Raw genomic sequence first — 18,114 nt, forward strand, 5'->3', positions numbered from 1 at the left:
AGGTAAAAATATTATCCCCATTTCACAGTTGACAACCCTGAGGCTCAAAGAAAATGTGACTTGTCCAAGAGTTCAATTAGAAGGGACAGAACCAGGATTCAAAGTCACAACACCCTAGGCCCATTATCTTCCCTACAAGAGCAATTTCTTCCCAGTTGAGAGCCCTATGGGAAATACTGAGTCTAGCCCGTAGTGACATCAACCCTACCAACCAAGAAACTTTTTTAAAACTATTTCTTGAGGTGATTTTTGTCCTGCCAGTGAAGGCACTCCCCCAAAGAGCCTTCCCTTCTCCAGCTAGGGAGATTTTCTCAGCTAGCTTTGTAAAACACACTTCCTTCATGGTTGCAGGCCCTGGGGAACTGCCTTGGAAAGTTCTACAGCCACTTATTCAGAAAAGTAATGCTATTCATCTAATTCAAACCCAGAGCCTTGCTTTGAACTATTTTTTAAGTCAATTTGGAGGACCTGGAATCATTCACAGGGCCTCATTAGTTCTGAAATATGATGAGTCATTTTCAGACTCATGGATTGAATGCCCCAAAGCACTTTCAACAGTGACAGCTCTCACATCCTAGAGTGTGTAATGGTCCAGATACTTTACTTGTATCCTGTAATCAGGGCGACCAACTGTCAACTGTCCTGCTGTACCTGGGACCTAGGGTTTCCGGCGACGGAAGGAGTTGGTCATCCTACTGGTAAGTCAATCCCCATAATGCTGAGGTGTGGTGAGGGGGCCTTATCTATCATCTTTACTAATAAGAGAACCCAAACCTGAACATTCACATGGTTTGCCCAAGGTCCTCTTTGTAGGAACAAAACTGGGGTTTGAACTGAGATCCGATTCCCAGGGGTTAGCTCTACCCTAGCCCTCTGGGTAACCGCAGCACTACAATTTAGCCGAGAGAGATGGACATCCTTCAGTACTGAAATGTAAATGAACACCTTAAGTCTTCCACTCCTCGGGAGAATTCTCACTTTTCTATCTTATGAAGTGGATAGGTTTTGTTCAGGACTGAAATAAAACTGGGAGCACTCTTTTGCCTTAAGCTCAATGTCCTGATTTGCATGTCAATGCCAGCAGTGTTATTTCACCTGAGGGCTGCTTTCAAAACACCCAGGGCAGTGCAAGCAGTTTGGGCTGAGAAAGTAACCAGGAAGTTATGGAGAACAGGCCTTGAGACACACCTGATGAAGTGGAACGAGCAAGAGTCTGGCAGACTTAAATTTAAATCCATCCTCTGCCATATACAAGCTGTGTGACCTCAGGGCTAATAACAGTTATTTGGCAAGATTACCGTGGTGTATAAAACGAGCTCATCCAATGTGACGCTACCTTGCTTCATGACTGGCACCTGATAAATGCCCCATAAATGTTAGTTCACCAACAACCCCCAGGAAAGGAAACTCAAAATGTCCCTGGCTTTGTAATCTCAAGCTTCCACCAGAGTTTCTGAAACCTAAACCTATGTGAAAATAATATATTGTATCAATAATAAGAATACAAATAATACCATTTTTTTAATAGGTGAAAGATTTGGACAGACTTTTCACCAAAGAAACATACAGATGGCAAATAGGCACATAAAAAAAAGTTCAACATCACTAGTTACTAGGGAAATACAAATTAAAGCCACAAGAAGATATCATTACACACCTACTAAAATGGCTAGAATTAAAAGTACTGACAATACCAAGTGTTGGCAATGATATGGAGGAACTGAAATTCTCATGAATTGATGGTTGGAATGCATGACGGATCAGATTTTGGACAGCTGCTTTTGAAAATATATTGGCAACTTCTTATAAAGTTAAACATATTTACTACATGACCCAGCAGCCCCATTCCTAAGAATTCACTGCAGAGAAATGAAAGTGTTTACAGGAGCTTTATGCATAGATGCCAAAGATTTTTGGCTTTTTGTCAAATGTCCATCAACAAATGAATGGACGAACTTGTTCATTCATTATGTTGTACATCCACATAATGAAATCCTACTCAGTAAGAAAAAGGGACTACTAATACACACATCAAAATGAGTGAATATCAAAAACATTTTGTTAAGCAAAATAAGGTGGAGGCAAAAAGCTACATACTATTTGACTTCATTTGTATGAAATTTTGGAAAAGGCTGGGGTGGAGTGAGGGGACTGTCTGCAGAGGAACACAAAGGAACTCTTGGGAGCTGATAGAAACATTCTACACCCTGTGTGGGGTGGCGCTCACACAGGTTCATACATTTGTCAAAATTCACTGAACTCTACACTTAAAGAGGGTAAATTTTACCGTCTGTAAATTATATGCCAATAAATCTTACTTTAAAAGAAAACAGATTGCAAAATACACGGGGTCTCACCTGGGGAGGGGGTGCAATCCTGGGAAAGGGGTGGAGGTGGAAGCAGGGGAAGGATGGACAGGACAGACCCAGCCACTAATTTTTGTGAACTGGGATGTGATCTGTGCCTTTGGTTACTAGGGGAGCAGACCAAGAAAAAGGGAGTCATTCATTGGCTAGTGTCTCTGTGTGTCCCACAGTCTCATTTCTCTCAGCTACCTCTAATGCCTGTTAGACAGGTCAATACTTTACCTTTAAAAATTCATTAAATACTTATAGGGAATATGCCAGCAGAGTTGCTACTCCTGCTGCTGCCCCCAGTTGTTTCCAACTGAGCTCAAGAATGCTTTAAAAAAAAAATTTTTTTTTACAGGTGAAGACAATAGCCTTGTCTAAGAACATGGATTCCTCTTACCAGTGATTGCAACTCTGTCAACACTGCACCCATGAGAAAGGAAGATAATCTCAGTAAAAACACCTCAACCCAAATTCAAGCTTGACACACGGGTGTCCATGGCAGTTCCCAGATCCCAATGCACAAGTTCACAGACGTCCACAGAGAAGTGAGGACAAGAAAGCAACGGGATATGATGAGATGCGATGGGATGCACGTGAGAGACAGCGGTGTGTGGTTTAGGGGTGTGTGTTGGGTGAAGGCTGCTGCCTATTCTTTCTCAAGAAAGGCTATTCTGAAATGCTTTATTTATTTCTTCTTTTTTGTGCTTAAATGTCCTTTATTCATGAAATGGTGTGATGTCTTCTCTTGTCACACAATAAATAGGAATTAATTCTATTTCTGCCCCCTCATTTTCTTTTAAACGTACTGATCCATAAAACTCCCACATGGGGGAACCCTCCTAGACAGTGTTAGGCTGCCATAACAGACCCGAACCTCCACCCTCAACCTACTATTCATAAGATAAAGTCCAAACTTTCTGCCATGCCATCACACAGCCTCCACGATAAATATACCTCCAGCGGTTACCTCCACTCAATCCTATGATGAGCTTGTGAATCCTTCTCAGCCGTTCTAAACTTTGACACATCCTCTACATCTGGAAAGCGCTTTCTCTGCATTTCCTACTCCTCTGAGACCCTGGTGAAATGCTCCTTTCCATGCGGCCTCTGTGCAGGTAGACTAGTCGCTCCCTCCTCTGCAAAACCGAAGATTCTCATCTCTCTGATGGCCCTCAAGTCTTTATAACGACACGATCTGTGCATAAGTGTGTCTCCTCCATGAAACTGCGGGTTTCTCTTTTTTAACTGTGCAATCCCAGTGTGTAAGAAAGTGCTTAATACGTGTCGACTGAAGACATTGAGGCAGAATTCAATGTAACCGCGGTTTATTGAGTGTCCACCATGTACCAGGCATGGTGCTGGAAAACTGTGCTCAGGAATGAACAGCTTAACCCCCACATTTGTCACCCAAAACTAAGAAATTCACTGTCCATGGTGCCTCCTTCTCCAGGACTCCCTCTGTAGGTTGTAAGGTACAAATACGAGGACACAAATATCCTGACATGTAGATTCAAAGGTCAAAGAAAAACCTTTAGGGATTTCAGGAAACAAACTTGCTTTAATTTAGGGGCAGACAAGAAAAGTTAACATATTTTAGTCTAATGACATGACTTCCATCGAAGGTCTATATTTTAAAACATCAGAGCCCAATCCCATTCTTCCTCAGATTATCGGCTCAGCAGATGTGAAATGTATCACTAATTTCATTTTACAAATGGGAAAACCAAGAACTCTGAATTTCTGAAGCAGACTGCAAATGCTTCACGTGACTGTGTCAGAATTCAGAGAGGGTTCAGATCCTCTAAGAGGAGACAGGATTTTGAGATGAATCATGCCATCTGGCTAAAGGGTCTTCAAGTGCCAGCTCTGTCTTTGGGCAAATCACTTGTCATGAGGCGTCAATTTTCTCACCTGTAAAAATTGGGAAATTGAGGAACCAGACTAGGTAGGCCATGTATTCCAGTCCAGTTTCCTAATTCTAGGAGTCTCATGTGGCAAAATAAGAATAAGGGGCAAGTCCTCCCCTCCGCTCTTCCTGTACAGAAGCAAAAGATCACATAATTTTCCTCTATAATCTTTCTTTTCAAATGGTAGAAAATTAATGCTAAAATATGTTCCATGTTCTTAGATAAGCTCATTTGTCTGTCTCTATTTGTCTGGTTCTCTCCTTCTCTCTTTCCCTCTCTTTCTCTCTTGTTTTCTTCTCTCTCCTTCCTCCCTCACCCCCAGGAGAGAAGTTATACTCGTTGTTTTGCCCCCTAATGTCCATTCCCCTTGGTCTAGTAACAGCAACTTGATTTTTTTTCCCCCAAGAACTATACCCCTTCCAAAGGATACAATTTGCCAGAACCTTCATTGTGGATGCCCGCCCTTCCCTGACCAAGAAACAGATGCCTGATCTAAGCAAAGCCAACTAGATAACCTTTCTATGGACTCTGGTTCTTGAGTAGAATGACACAAAGACAAAAAATGGTTGGAATTTATTCTTCTTATGTCAGTGTCCTTGAGAGATCATTCATCACTTTCTACTACTTAGATCTTCTGAGATTCCTGGCTTCAATATTTTCCAAAAACCAGTTTTATCACTTTTCCTCTGATTCTGTGATTAACTTAAAACCTTATAATAAAACTTGTCTTTGCTCAAATTAAAGTCGGTTTCCGTTGCCTGCAACCAGAGCCCTAAAGGACACAACTTTCAGCTCAACCATTTTTTTAAGTCTTAAAATTTGCCACCCACTCCTCCTGAGAAGCATAAATGTAATGTGTAAAAGCAGGACAATCTATTTGTTTTATTAATGTCTTGTCTGTACTCCTGTGGGCTAGGCTGGGATATAAAGGCCTTCCATCCTGGTCCTCTTTGCCTTTCCTGATGATGAGAGGAGAGGTCTATTGACAAGTCAGAGGAATGGATAACTCTTTCCTAACCTCCTGCCCACCTGGAAAAGACCTGGGAACATCTCAAGTCCCACATGGCAAAATTGGGTCAATGAGTACCAACCTGGTTTGACAGTACAATAGTGTGTCTATATCATTTCCAGCCGTACAACCATCTGGGAAACTGAAAATTCTAGGTGAACTTGGAGCCCCAAGTCATTCTCCTTTTCAGAACTCTGGACTGCAACAGTAATAACAATAATCATAATTATTATTATTAACAATTACTGAGCAGTCAGTACCTATGAAGCATTAAACCAGGAACTTTATATGTTTTACCTCATTCAAGCCATACAATAACCACAGGGGTAGGTGCTATCTTCCTATATTACAGACGAAAAAGATTGACGTTTGGAAAGGTTAGGACCTTACCTGAGGTTAACAGCTAGTGAAAGACAGAGCCAAGATTAAATGTGGGTCTTTCTGATTTTACTCTTAATCAGAAAGTCAACACTCTTAATCACAGTGACATCTTGCCTAACATAAGCAAGTTTCTGTGCTGGAAATCAGAGTTCACCTGGCTAACACACTGCAAAAACGACAGGGTTTCCATTATTTTTCATGCCAGGAACAAACCCCCAAGAGGTTAGGCATCAAAGTGAACTGTCTTGATTTTATCAATTGCCTTTTCTCCTCTACTTGCCACTTGAGACTTTGCTGTCCTCTGTGTACTGACAAACCCTATTGTACCTGGAGCAGGAATGTTTTTCAGGATAAAATAAAAAAGAAGCCTATCACTCTCCATAAGTTAACAGGACTCAGTGTACTTTGCAAATTGCTCCTACCCATCAAAAACAAAGGGTGGATAGTGAACCCGAAATTAAATTTGGCTCTTAAATACCCTCTCATAGAGCCTTTCAGGTATAAAGAAAGTCTTAAATCCTAAAAGGATAGAATGGAAAACATCGATTTGTTACACATCCACTTAACAAAAATTGACTGGACAAGTTTAGCTAATAGTATTGCTAACCAATGTTAATTTCTTCACTGTGATATGCATACCACGATTAAGCAGGATGTTAACGTTAGGGGATGCTGGGTAAAGGGTATATGGGAACCCTCTGCCTTATCTTTACAACTCTTTTATAAATCTAAAATTACTTTAAAATAAAAGGCTTTCAAAAACGTACTGGACAGGGGCCGGCCAGTGGCACAGTGGTTAAGTTCGCATGCTCCGCTTTGGCATCCCGGGGTTCGCAGGTTCGGATCCCCAGCATGGACCAACGCAGTGCTTATTAAGCCAGGCTGTGGCAGGCGTCCCACATATAAAAGAGAGGAAGATGGGCATGGATGTTAGCTCAGGGCCAGTCTTCCTCAGCAAAAACGAGGATTGGTGGCAAATGTTAGCTCAGGGCTAATCTTCCTCAAAAAAACAAAAAAGAAAGAAAGAAATGTACTGGACATGCTGGGTAAGAGATTCCCTACAGCGTCCTCCGTAAGACTGATGGTCTAGGACTACATTACCGATGACATGAAGTTGAGGTGAGAATCTCGAGGTGAGTCATGTTCACCAGTGAAGTATCATTGGTAGCAACAGCACAGAGTCTCTCTAGTCCAAAACCACAAGAATCACATATCTTGCAAACCAAGACTTTAATGAGAGCTGAACAAAAAAGAGAGTTTGGTCACGATACTTCACATCTGGGCCATAAATACACAGTTCTATACAAAACATCACGGCAAATGGTGTGTATGTGTGTGTGTGTGTGTGACAGAGAGAGATGGGGGAGGAAAAATAGAGAATATATGAATGAGATGAAGCCAAACAGACAAGAAAGAATCACTTATATCACTCACGTGGGATCAGGGGAAGAATTCACACATTTGCACAAGTAATGACAACATAGATGGAGTAAGATCCTGGGATGCTGGTCCTCAACACAAGGAACTTTTTACACTTTTCTAAACAAAGTTTCAGAAATATCTATCGAAGAGTTATTCGGCATAAGCAAAGCATTTCAGAAGGGTTTTAAAAACACTAAAAGGATGGAATATTTAAAGCCTCCAGAAATGCTGCAAGAAAGTTTTGAAGATGATTAAATCCAGGGTGGAGAACACTTTCAAGGATTTGAAGGTCTCTGACTCTAGGACAGTGACTCTTAATCTTCCTCTGCAAGATTAGAAGAAAGGAGTTTTGTCCAGCTTAGAGAATCTCTTTTCAGATATGAGGGAAAAGTTCTTGAGAAAACGAGTGAGGAAATACCTCACTAGGTCCCCCAGCGGGGTTAACCACATTGTCTTGGGATGTCATTTCAAGGAGAGGAGACTGCTTTTCATAAGGGTCGAACACAAATCTGCCTCAAAGCCCAGAGGGGGAAGAGATGGTCGATTTAGGGTCTTCTCCAATGCATGGAGTCAAATTATATATAACATGTAGCTGTGTTAACATCTCTCTGAAGAGCAGTTGCTAGAGAGGAATCAGGCATTGTTATTCTAGGAACAGAAAGTGCCAGTCATGTCATGAAACTCTGGCGTAAAAAATCCCTTGACTGATCCAGTTTACTAACCTTTCTTCCTATTTCAGGGACTTTCTGTGGACGTATGACCGTGAACCTGCAGTGTAGGAGACAAGCTGATCTGGCACTAAGCTCTGATTTCTTTTCCAATAAGACAACTGGGGTAAATTCATGAGAAAATAAATCATGGCCCCAAATCAGAATCTTAAAAAAAAATGCCCTTACTCCCCTGACACTTTATATGGGGCGATGGGGGGTGGTAAGATCCCTTGACATCCTATTTACATTACCCTTGCTTCGGGAAAGGTTTAAGATAAATAATACAGTATTCAAAATTCATATTTTATTACTCTCTCGAGTGAGACAAAAACATAATAGTCCAATACATCACTTTTGTACATTACTGTGTTTAAACCCTACCCTGATAATCTCCCCACTGTGCCCCACACAGCTTGGGAAAACCACATCCCACTTTATCCCAGTTTGTCTTCCACTTATATTTTAGTAGAATAATTTGGTCAGACGTCCAAAGGCCTTCCCACTAATGAAACCAGGATTTGCTAAGAAAAATCAATTTATAACTTGCCATAGTATCCAACAAAGATAAAAAGAGTAATTAAAGTTTGAAACACAGCAACCGTCCTCAACTCTTAGAGGAATCAGTAGGAGAGTACCAGAGAAAAGCAAGGGGTTAACACAGCTGATTTCTGGGTTAAGAGAAGGACGCAACATGATTTTTTAAGGCAAACACCTGGAGGGAAAAAAAGTAGTATTTTGTTTCCACCTCAAGAAATTGCAGACAAACATAAAGCAAATCACATCAGTGGAATACTCAATTACCTGAACGTGCTCATTAACAAAATGTAATCAACCCACTTTCAGTCCTCTCTTCACCTGCTGTAATATTTGTAGTGCACTGCCTTCCGTATTCCTCACAAGCGGGAGAACGTTAGACAGTCTGCACGGTGCATCAAAGGGAAACAAATAAGCACAGATTTCTGCTGATGGCAGGAATTTCTCCTGCCCAGGGCACAGGAATCAACAATATGGAAATGGCAGCACTGGCTGTATATTTTAATTATTCCCCACACCTATTTTGCAAAAGAGACTTAAAGTTCAATTAGGTAATATGATGCTCAGTTACGGTTATTTCATAAAACTGAGAGGAGTCATTTAAAGTAGTAAATATGCAGTCATGACAGAATTAAATATTCATGAGATCATGAGCAACTGGAAAGCTGAGGATATTAGAATATTAAAATTCATTAGAGTTTTGACGATGTAAATCTTGAATGCATTTGTAAGGCACCCCGGTCCAGTCTAGAGTGTGTTCGAATTCCAGTTCCTGGGTAGACTTCTATTTAAATTACAATACTGATTTTGGTAGATAAACAACATTCCCAATCCTTAGCTCAGTTTCAAAATGCAAAATAATTTTGAACATTTGCAAATACCAACTTGTTAAGTGAACCTGTCTCCAAATACAGAACAGCAACACTCAATGTGATCTCAATATGTTTCGAACATTTGTTTCATCTAACACCAGCACCTTGGGAAAGGTCCAACAGAAACCAAGGCGATTTCCTAGGAGGAGTACTTCATGACATGCAGTTCTTTTCTAGCCAGGAGAAGTGGCTGTTCTCCTGTACGCTTCTCTAAGTGAGCAAAAGTGAGAAAGTATATCGACTGATCCTTCTTTGGCTCCAATATTCTGATTTGTTGAACCAACTTTTCCCTAACATTGGTAGCCAGTTTCAAAATGTATTAACAAACACATGTGTACACTTGATACAGATACAACTAAAGGACACCAGCTTCCACAGACCTGAACTCCAACAGTGTATAAAGAAAGAACACTGTGCTCAGAGACAAAGCTGTAATAAATACACTCTTATAATATTATCGAGGCATTATTTTCTATGCCAGTTCTTCTACTTCACAATTTTCTCAACAAAAGAAACATCAGCACCAGAGAAGGGCATCTGAGCCATTTCTTACTGGAACCCAATTACCTGAAGAACTCCTGTCTCCACTCTAAGTAGTAGCTATCCCCTTGTCTACAATGACACAGCAGGGCTGCACAAGCTTTACAGGGCTCATCTGCTGCCAGACACTCGGTCCCTGCCCTCCTGGGGAGCAGGATGCCAGGTGAGGAGAAGGACCTCCAGCCTAGAGCTGGGTTAAGCAGTGCTCTCCATTCTGCAAATGAGCCAAACTTTGCTCCCATTGTTGTCGTCTTTAGGTTGATGTCACCTCCTTCCAAGGAGTCTCAGAAGCCCCTTGGCAGCTTCTGAAGACATATGTTTCCCCTTGACCTAGATCATCCCAACAAGCCTTGGTTATACTGTGCTGGTAAGCAAAGGTCTCACACTGCTCTCCTGAGGTGCTGTGCTCTACCCTGGGCATCGCATCGCATGTATCAGAAGACTTTTCTCTGCACACACCGCTGAATACAGAAACCAGGACAGACTTCTGCACACGCCTTCCAGTTCATAAAGTCACTAGCGCCCATGGATTCCCTGAAATCCCACGCCTTCCCCACATCTGCAACCCCCACCACCACACAACTGAGGGAAGGGGGTGGAGGGGAGCGGAGGGGTTAAAGTGACAGCCACTACTAGAGCTCCTTGGTTTTGTTCAGAAGGTGTCACAGCGCCAACACTGTGGACCTACCTTGCTCTCTCCCTTCTCGCTGTTGGGTCGCGCCTCGGGATCGTCGCTGTCCTCAGCGCCTGCACTCTCGCCGGGTAGTTCATCCTGAGCCAGCTGCTGCTGCTGCTGCTGCTGCTGCTGCTGCTGCTGCGGCTGGGGCTGGGGCTGGGGCGGCTGTGGCGGCGCCTTGCAGGCTCCGCCAGCCCCCTGGGAGCGGGGGATGGGCTCCGGGCGCGGAGAAACTCCCTCAACATCCATCTCCATCTTCCCATTCACTGGAGGGCAAGACAAAAGCGGAGCGGAGACTTGGCAGCGGCGCCCGGCGGCTCCTCAGCTGCCCGTGGCACGCATGGCTCGCCGAGGAGGGGCCGCCTCCCGCGCGCCCTCCCTCCTGCCACCCTTCGCCCGCGCTCCCCGCAGCTCCGCTCGCCTGCTTGGCTCCGGCACTGGCGGCGTCTGGGCCGGGGAGCGCGAGGAGCGGGTGGCCGCGTGTCCTTGGAGCGGTGGCCTTCAGGCGCCCCCGGCAGTCCCGCTAAGCAGAGCGCATCCCGGCGGCAGCAGCGGCGGCGACGCCTCCCAGCCGCGCGCCCAGCCCCGGGGCCGCTCGGGGACTTGCTCTCCAGCCGGGCCTCCCTATTCTCGTTGCTTTCCAGCCTCTCCTGGGGCTTCTTGGCGTTTCCCCTCCCTTCCAACCTTCTGAACAAAGTTACTGGAGGAACAAACCAGATCGCCGGGATCTGCCGAGCGAAACTGACAGGAATAGGGAATGTCAGGTGTAAGTGAAATCTACCTTCCCCGCCCGCTGACCAAGCGCCGACCCCTCACCTTTGCCCTCTCCCCGACGCAGAGGAGCCGAGGAAAGGCGGGTTTTCCGACCCGGTCAAGGTGGTGGCGGAGAGGAGTGGAAGGAAGGGAGCATGCGGAGGGCTGGTGATTAGTGCGCCCACCCCCAACCCCAGGCGACCCCCACCTCCACGCTGGCCCTGGGCCCCCTCCTTCCCTCCCGCGGCCGAGCGCGTCTCCGGGGTCAGCCCCTCCAGTGCGTGCGTGTGTGTCTATCCCAGAGATCCCGCTCCTCGGTGGGCTCCGCCGCCTGCTCCGCGCCACACAGCCCAACACTAGAGAACTGGATCGAGTACAGAGGAGAAGCCAGCGGCAAATTCAGGGCTGGAAATCGACCTACCCTCGCCTCTGGCCCGATCGCGGGCTAGAACCGGGAAGGGGTGGGGCCCCGCGTGGATGGCGAGGACGCAAGTCTCGCAGCGCTCCCGAGTTTGGCGCAAAGGTCGGCAGTAGAGGGTCGATGGGGTAGGTGGAGGGAGAAGCGAGAAGTCGCTGCCAGGCATTTACTGCAATGTGCCCCGGGGTGGGCGCCAGCTGGGCGCCGCCGCTCCCGAGTGACGATCTCTCCGGTGCTGGAAGCAAGTCCTTAGCAGGGCAGGTCTCCAGGAGGTTCCGGTAGTGACCCCAGGGCAGGCGGTGAGGTGCGCCTATAAATATAGATAGATAGAGATGACAAGGGTAGACTTAGAAATTCTTAAATCGGGGCTTACCGACAGTCAGGTGATTAGGATGACTTCTAAATTTAACACCACTTGGTCCTGGGGAGTAGCTTACAACTTCACGGGAACTGGTACTGCAACTCTGCACGTCCAGGAGGGACCTTCCAGCAGCTGCGGAGAGAAATAGCGGGTTATTAAGAACCTGTTTAATATTAAATAGAGCCCATTGTTCTGGGCTTTGAGTTCCATAATGCCCCCAAATGGATCAGCAGATAAATGAACTATTCATGCATTTCTTAGCAGAGGGTGGCTTTTTCCCCTAACATATAATGTATCACAGATAACGCTTGCCTAATGAAACTAGAAAATTGCATTGTTCATCTCGTGACTGCTTTGCATTAACTTAAAGACAACTTTACATATCAAGACACACTGTCCCAATGGATGCAGTTACACAAGAATACATCATTAGGTCCTATCCTTCAATGCAATCTTTTAATCTCTGACTCAGCCTGTAAGTGTGACAAATTAATTGCTACTTTAATTTAATCAGTGTAGACAGCCAATCTGGATAACACAATGTGAACATACATTTGGAGAAAAGAAAGTTTGGGGACCGAATTACTCATTGTCTTTTTCTTCAACGTTTCTAAAAACTAAATTTCAAGCTCATTTTCTAAATTGGGAACTTGTTAAAAATAAAGTCAACTTGTTTTAGTCTGAGATTCATGATACTTTTTAAATGACATTATGACCCTTATGTAGTAATGTACCAGCCAAGAAAATATAGAGCGGTGCGCCTCTAAAGAAGTTACTTGCTCTCCATTTCCTCCCCAGTACATTGTAATAAATCAATTCTTATGGTATTTTTATAATGGTAAATTAGATTATCTGTGTAAAGTGCTTAGCAGAGTGCCTTAGTGTGTAGTGAGCACTCAACAATCATGACCTGTTTTACTGAAAATAGTAAGATGATAGAAATTCACCATGAGCACCCATCTGAGCACCTTGATTTAGGAAGCAGAAATTGCCAGTTTAATTACCCTTTTTATATAAATAATTCTAAAAGATATTTGGTATCTTCAAAGAATGAAGCCCCTTCTGAAGGCAGGAAGAAAGTCAATGGTGTTTTGTGCCATAAAGTTTTGAATTTGACAGATTTTCCTTCTACAGTGTAGAAATAAAAATTACATGTCAGTTCCGACTGGAGCTGGAATAGCTGACTGGTAAGTTATTATTCTTCCATGCTTGTTACTTACAAAATATGTTTATGAAGTTCTTTCAAGGCTTAAATGAAGATTAAATCAAAATAAAGATAAAATACTTCAACTAAATTTGTTCTAAATTTAGGCATGTGCTTGTAAAGATTCCCATTGTTAAATGCAAATATTTTTCCTTTCTCTGCCCTTCTATTTTTTGGGGACAGAGAATGTTTTTTTCTTTTCTTTTTTTCTTTTTTTTTTGCATCTGTCATAAGTAAATATGGGCTCAGAAAATATATTACATTTCAAAACTGTTGATTGCACCTAATTATGCATGTAAATTGCTACTTCAAACATGCAGACAGCTTGCAACATTTTGAAAAATTTGCCCTAGTAGTCATCTGAGGTATTTGTGTTACTATTTTGCTTTTGCCTTAAACGACTCCATTTCTCAATTAGCTTTCCATTAATGATGGATCTATGAATAATTTTGACCTTTTGATGTCTCTTTTAGATGATCAAATTAGCAAATCAGCACTTTCAACAAAATCATCCTTCTTATTGTTTATACCAGACCCTTTGATTTTTGACTCATTGAGATGAGAGTTTACAAAAAGATGTCCTGGAAGAATCATCTAACCCCTTGCTACTCAAAATGTTGTCACTTGGACCAGTAGCATCACAACCAACTGTATTGTTAGAAATAGAGAGCCTCAGGCCCCAGCCTAGACTTACTGCGTCAGATTCTAACAGGATCTGCAAGTGATTCCTACAACATTCAAGTTTGAGAAGCAGTGCTCTAACACCTTGAATAGTTGGCCTTTCTACATTATAATTATCTTGGCCACTGTTCCCCTAAAATACTACTCAGAAAGACTTATTGGGAAAACACCATCTTGGAAACTTTTTTTTTTGTCAAGACATTACAGTCCCCTACCACCCTCCCCCCAGGATCTTAGTGTTGCATAATGAAAAGCAACATAAATTAAGAATGTATCTATGTTGTGTATCTCTGGTTATGAATTGAAAGTATACAATTTTCTAAAATCAAAAGGCATGAACCTGAAAAGGGAATAGCACTTTATCTTGAATAATAAATATTATGCAAACATGTGGAACTAGTCCCCAAAAAACTTGGTTATTCTCGACCTTCTTCTTGAGACTTGAAAGTCCATAGTTTCTTTCTGTGCTGAGATTATTGATACCTTCTGTTAAAATGCAAGCAGAAACTGCAAGCTTGTGTCTGTGCAATGACAGTCTAATAAAGCTTCAATAATTTGGCATAAGTATGGACTAAATTATATGCCCCACTATTTTTAGGAACTAACAGAACTTGTGACTTTAAAAAATTTCTTTAAAGCACTTATACATATATCGATGAATTATTTATTTAAAACACTATCTGGGACAGTGGTTCTCACCTGTAATGTACATGAAATCACCTGGGGAATGTTGTTGAAATGCAGCAGGATGGGGTTTGGGCCAGAGAATCTGAATTTCTAACAAATTTCCAGGTGAAGCCAGTGCTTCTGGTCCTCAGACCTAATAGACTTGCTTTATCGCCATCAACTGCTATCAAATTTTAATCCCTTGGGGAGCTTTTTAAATCTTCAATGTCTGGACTACACCCCAGACAAATTAAATCTAAATTTCTGGGGGTGAGATGTAGGCATCAATAGTTTTTAAACCTCCCCTGGTGATTACGATGGAAGCCAAGATTGGGAATCAGTGCTGTAAATCAGTGGTTCTCTAAGTGTGGTCCCCTGACCAGCAGCAGCAGCAGCATCACTTGGGAGCCAGATATGAATGCTGACTCCGAGGCTCCACCCTCGACCTACTGAGTCAGTATCTAACTTTAAGATCCAGGTGATATGTCTGCACATTTAAAGTTTGAGAAGCGCAGCAGCAACCTGATCGCAACTCCTTCATCTTTTGGCTCTTTACAGATCTACGCTCATAGTGAGAAGCTTGTAGAACACTTACAGATAAAGTTCCAATTGACAAGAGGAATTTATCAACATCCCTAGCTCTGTTTTAATACTTCTGTGATTAGCAGCACTGTCCAATAGAACTTTTCTGCGGGATAGAAATGGTCTATATCCGTGCTCTTCAATATGTCGCCGCCAGCCTCATGTGGCTATTGAGTACATGAATTATGGCTAATGTGACGGAGAAACTTTTAATTTTAATTTTATTTCATTTTAATTGATTTAAATTTAAATAGGCTCCTGTGGCTATTGGCTCCCGTATTGGACAGAGCAGTCCCAGAGTAATCATCCTTCCTGTTGCTGAACCCTTATTCAAATTCCCAGGTTGAACACAGGCCCCTCCTGCTCAGCTTTTGTATGTATTAATCCCCAGTGAATGCACCAGGATGAAAAACATCTGCCTTGCTGCCTCATTTACATAATAAGTAACATTATGCTTATTATTTTGAATGAGAGGAGTTTAACTTGAATTAAATGCCACCAAAAGTTGTCAAAACCTTTTTCATAGTATTCATAATTACGTAGCTTTAATTTTACAGCCTTTTCAAACGTCAGCACACATGGAATGTGTTTGAAACTGCCTTAAGAAAAAAAGACAAAAGACTGCAAATGGATTCAGGGGAGAAGGCACATAAAGACCCCCTCCCCCAGCGTCTTATTGGTGCATAATGGAAATTTGCATAAATTAAGAGTGTATCTATGTTGGAAACAAATAGCAAAACTTGAAGATTCCTCTCAAAATGAAAGACGGATGAGATACCAAACAAAGGAAGGATCAAGGAGTTAAGGTGCCAGAAGATAGCAAATGAAATTCAAAATAGAAATGTACTCAACAATTTCCCTGATGTAAATATCTAATCTGTGGAATCAATGAAATGGGAGGGGAGGGGACAAAATCGAAGGAAAGAAAAATGCTTATGATTTGAAGACAGGCACCAGCCCCCCTGAGTCTTCCCTTTTCCAGGATGAGAACCACCACCACCACCACCACAATTACAGCAGCACTGCCTACCAGCTACTAGGTGCGCTCCGGACATTATCTCCTGTAACACTCCCAACAACCCTGTGAGATGCCTATGATCAGGAAAGAGATTATTCAGGGGATGTTATTTTATCTCAGGATAAAAATAAATCTCTACTTGAGAGGGAAGAGGACAATGTTAAAATAAAGTCCACCCTTTCCTTTGACTGAAAAGGACGTGTGTCATTTCTAAGCTCAATTAGCCACCACCTTTCTTACAAAAGGAGGCTAGCACCAGGAAAATATTTCGTCAGGGTCTGAGCCTTGCCTGGCTGCTGATTTGGTACCGTGTGATACAAGATTATGCCCACAAAGAAATGTGTAGCTAAGGGCAACAGCCTCACTTCTGAGGATGGTCACTTCATAGCAACTGAAACCAATAAATAGGCTGCCGTTGTCTTCAGGAAAGAAACTCCCAGGGACTTCAGACAATACGATTTCAGGAGGTTGGCCGAGAGCTCAGAGGCCATGCAAAACTGGTGCTGCCTCTCATGCAGGCATCTTAAGATCCCCCTCACCCAGGCTTTCCGTTTGTTCAGAAACTGAGGGCAAGTTTCTTCATAATCCACATCAATCCACCTTAGAAGGGAGGGGGCAGAGTGACAATGAAAAAGAAGAAAATCTTTACTCCCCTGAGTGATGGACTAAAAAGGCCAAACCCAAGTCTGTGTTTACCAGTGCTGCAGATATCCCATGCCCAACAACACAGTTTATTAATCAAGCCACAGCCCTAATCGTTGTGCAAGGCAATCTTTGGAGGATTCCCCACCCTTCACTTGTTCAAACATGCATGTTTCTTGGCTAAAGTTCTAAGTGTGGTTTATGGACATGGGATTCCCAGGCATTGTGAACTTTAATTCTGGGTCACCTGAAAATGCTCCAGGTCACGGCAGTTTCAAGAGCAGTCACATTATGCTCAGGCAATATTGGAGCATTTCTTCCTAGTGAGAGGGCCTGTTTGGCTTCCTGAATCTTGTACAGAATGCCGGCTTTGCTGAGCTGGTCTGGACTTGATTGGTGCCAAAAAAATCACCCTCATTCCTGATGAAGTCTAGGTTGGAGGAGGTAGCTTGTATCTGTAGGCAAATGGTCTCCGTGTTTCTGAATGCCTGGATCAGGCAGATGAATCTACTCTGTCACACCCATGTGGGGCTGTTGCAAGGTTGGCCTGCAGGTGCCCTGCAGGCAGCTAGTTCCCAGTAGGTAAGAGGCTAGTAAACTCAGTTCATTTTTCCCAAATTCACCAGGCAGCTAAGACACTTCTCCTAGTGCAGAGAGAGTTATGCTACTTGAATTCCCTACACCTGGAGAGAAACTTCACAAGTGGGAAAGAAATGTTAATTCCTTTCAATGAATTCTGCTTCAATATCAGTCCTAATCCCATGTCCCATGTCCCAATCCCCCTCACTGCTTGGTGCCTCCTGTGGTGGAGGAGAATTCTGGGAGCCCACCCTGGACTACTCCATTTCCTGCCTTTTGTATCCACTCATTGGTCCTATGTGGTCACCAGGCACCATCAGCTCTACCAGCCACACTCCCCTCAGTTGTAGAACTAACTTAGTGGGTCTTACATGTGGTTGGTCAGAATTAACATTCCTTGTACAAAGCTGTCAAGAATTAAACTCCTGACCTGGCTCTCATTAGCATCATTCTCGTATCAACTGAGCAAACCAGAAATTTTACGGAGGTGTAAAGCTTGCAGAGGTGGTGCTCTTGCAAAGTGCCTTTTATCTTACAAGTGCCTAATAAATATTACATTTTTGTAATTCAGCTTTTTAAACCAGAAATTATCTTTTATTCCCTCATATAGTATATTTTAGAAGACCCACTAATGTAGTGCCTTGTACATGGTGGGAATTAAATAAATGTTTGACAATGAATATTAAAACCTTTTAAGTGAAGGCTTAGAAATGACTTTGCATCTCATCTTGGAAAATTTAGTCTTCAGAAAAGTAAAATAAGACTAGGCTATTTGGAAACTAAGTTTTCACCCTGGACTTACTAT

The 18,114-nt window shown here is 43.0% G+C and overlaps 1 protein-coding gene and 1 long non-coding RNA gene across 15 annotated transcripts in view; one reads left to right on the top strand and one right to left on the bottom strand.

The window, feature by feature from the left end:
• RBMS3 (RNA binding motif single stranded interacting protein 3) overlaps positions 1-11,935 on the bottom strand; it is a 1,248,509-nt gene extending 1,236,574 nt beyond the window's left edge. For 12 of the 14 annotated variants that reach the window (XM_070238087.1, XM_070238085.1, XM_070238082.1 and 9 more), the window contains exons 1-2: positions 11,580-11,935; positions 10,418-10,671 (exon numbers count right to left, since the gene is read on the bottom strand). In XM_070238087.1, coding sequence (XP_070094188.1) covers positions 10,418-10,671; positions 11,580-11,742 — 417 coding nt within the window. In that variant the 5' untranslated portion in view covers positions 11,743-11,935. Of the gene's footprint in view, positions 1-10,417; positions 10,672-10,826; positions 11,147-11,221; positions 11,345-11,579 lie in introns of those variants that run through there. The other 2 variants (XM_070238086.1, XM_070238088.1) reach the window with 2 other exon arrangements.
• A 1,075-nt stretch (positions 11,936-13,010) lies between these two features.
• LOC138918077 (uncharacterized) lies at positions 13,011-16,283 on the top strand. Its single transcript, XR_011427017.1, has 2 exons — positions 13,011-13,124; positions 15,628-16,283. It is a non-coding gene; the product is annotated as an uncharacterized lncRNA (long non-coding RNA).
• The last annotated feature ends 1,831 nt before the right edge of the window (positions 16,284-18,114 follow it).

The sequence above is a fragment of the Equus caballus genome, chromosome 16, assembly GCF_041296265.1.
Source record: "Equus caballus isolate H_3958 breed thoroughbred chromosome 16, TB-T2T, whole genome shotgun sequence".
Classification (NCBI taxonomy): domain Eukaryota; kingdom Metazoa; phylum Chordata; class Mammalia; order Perissodactyla; family Equidae; genus Equus; species Equus caballus.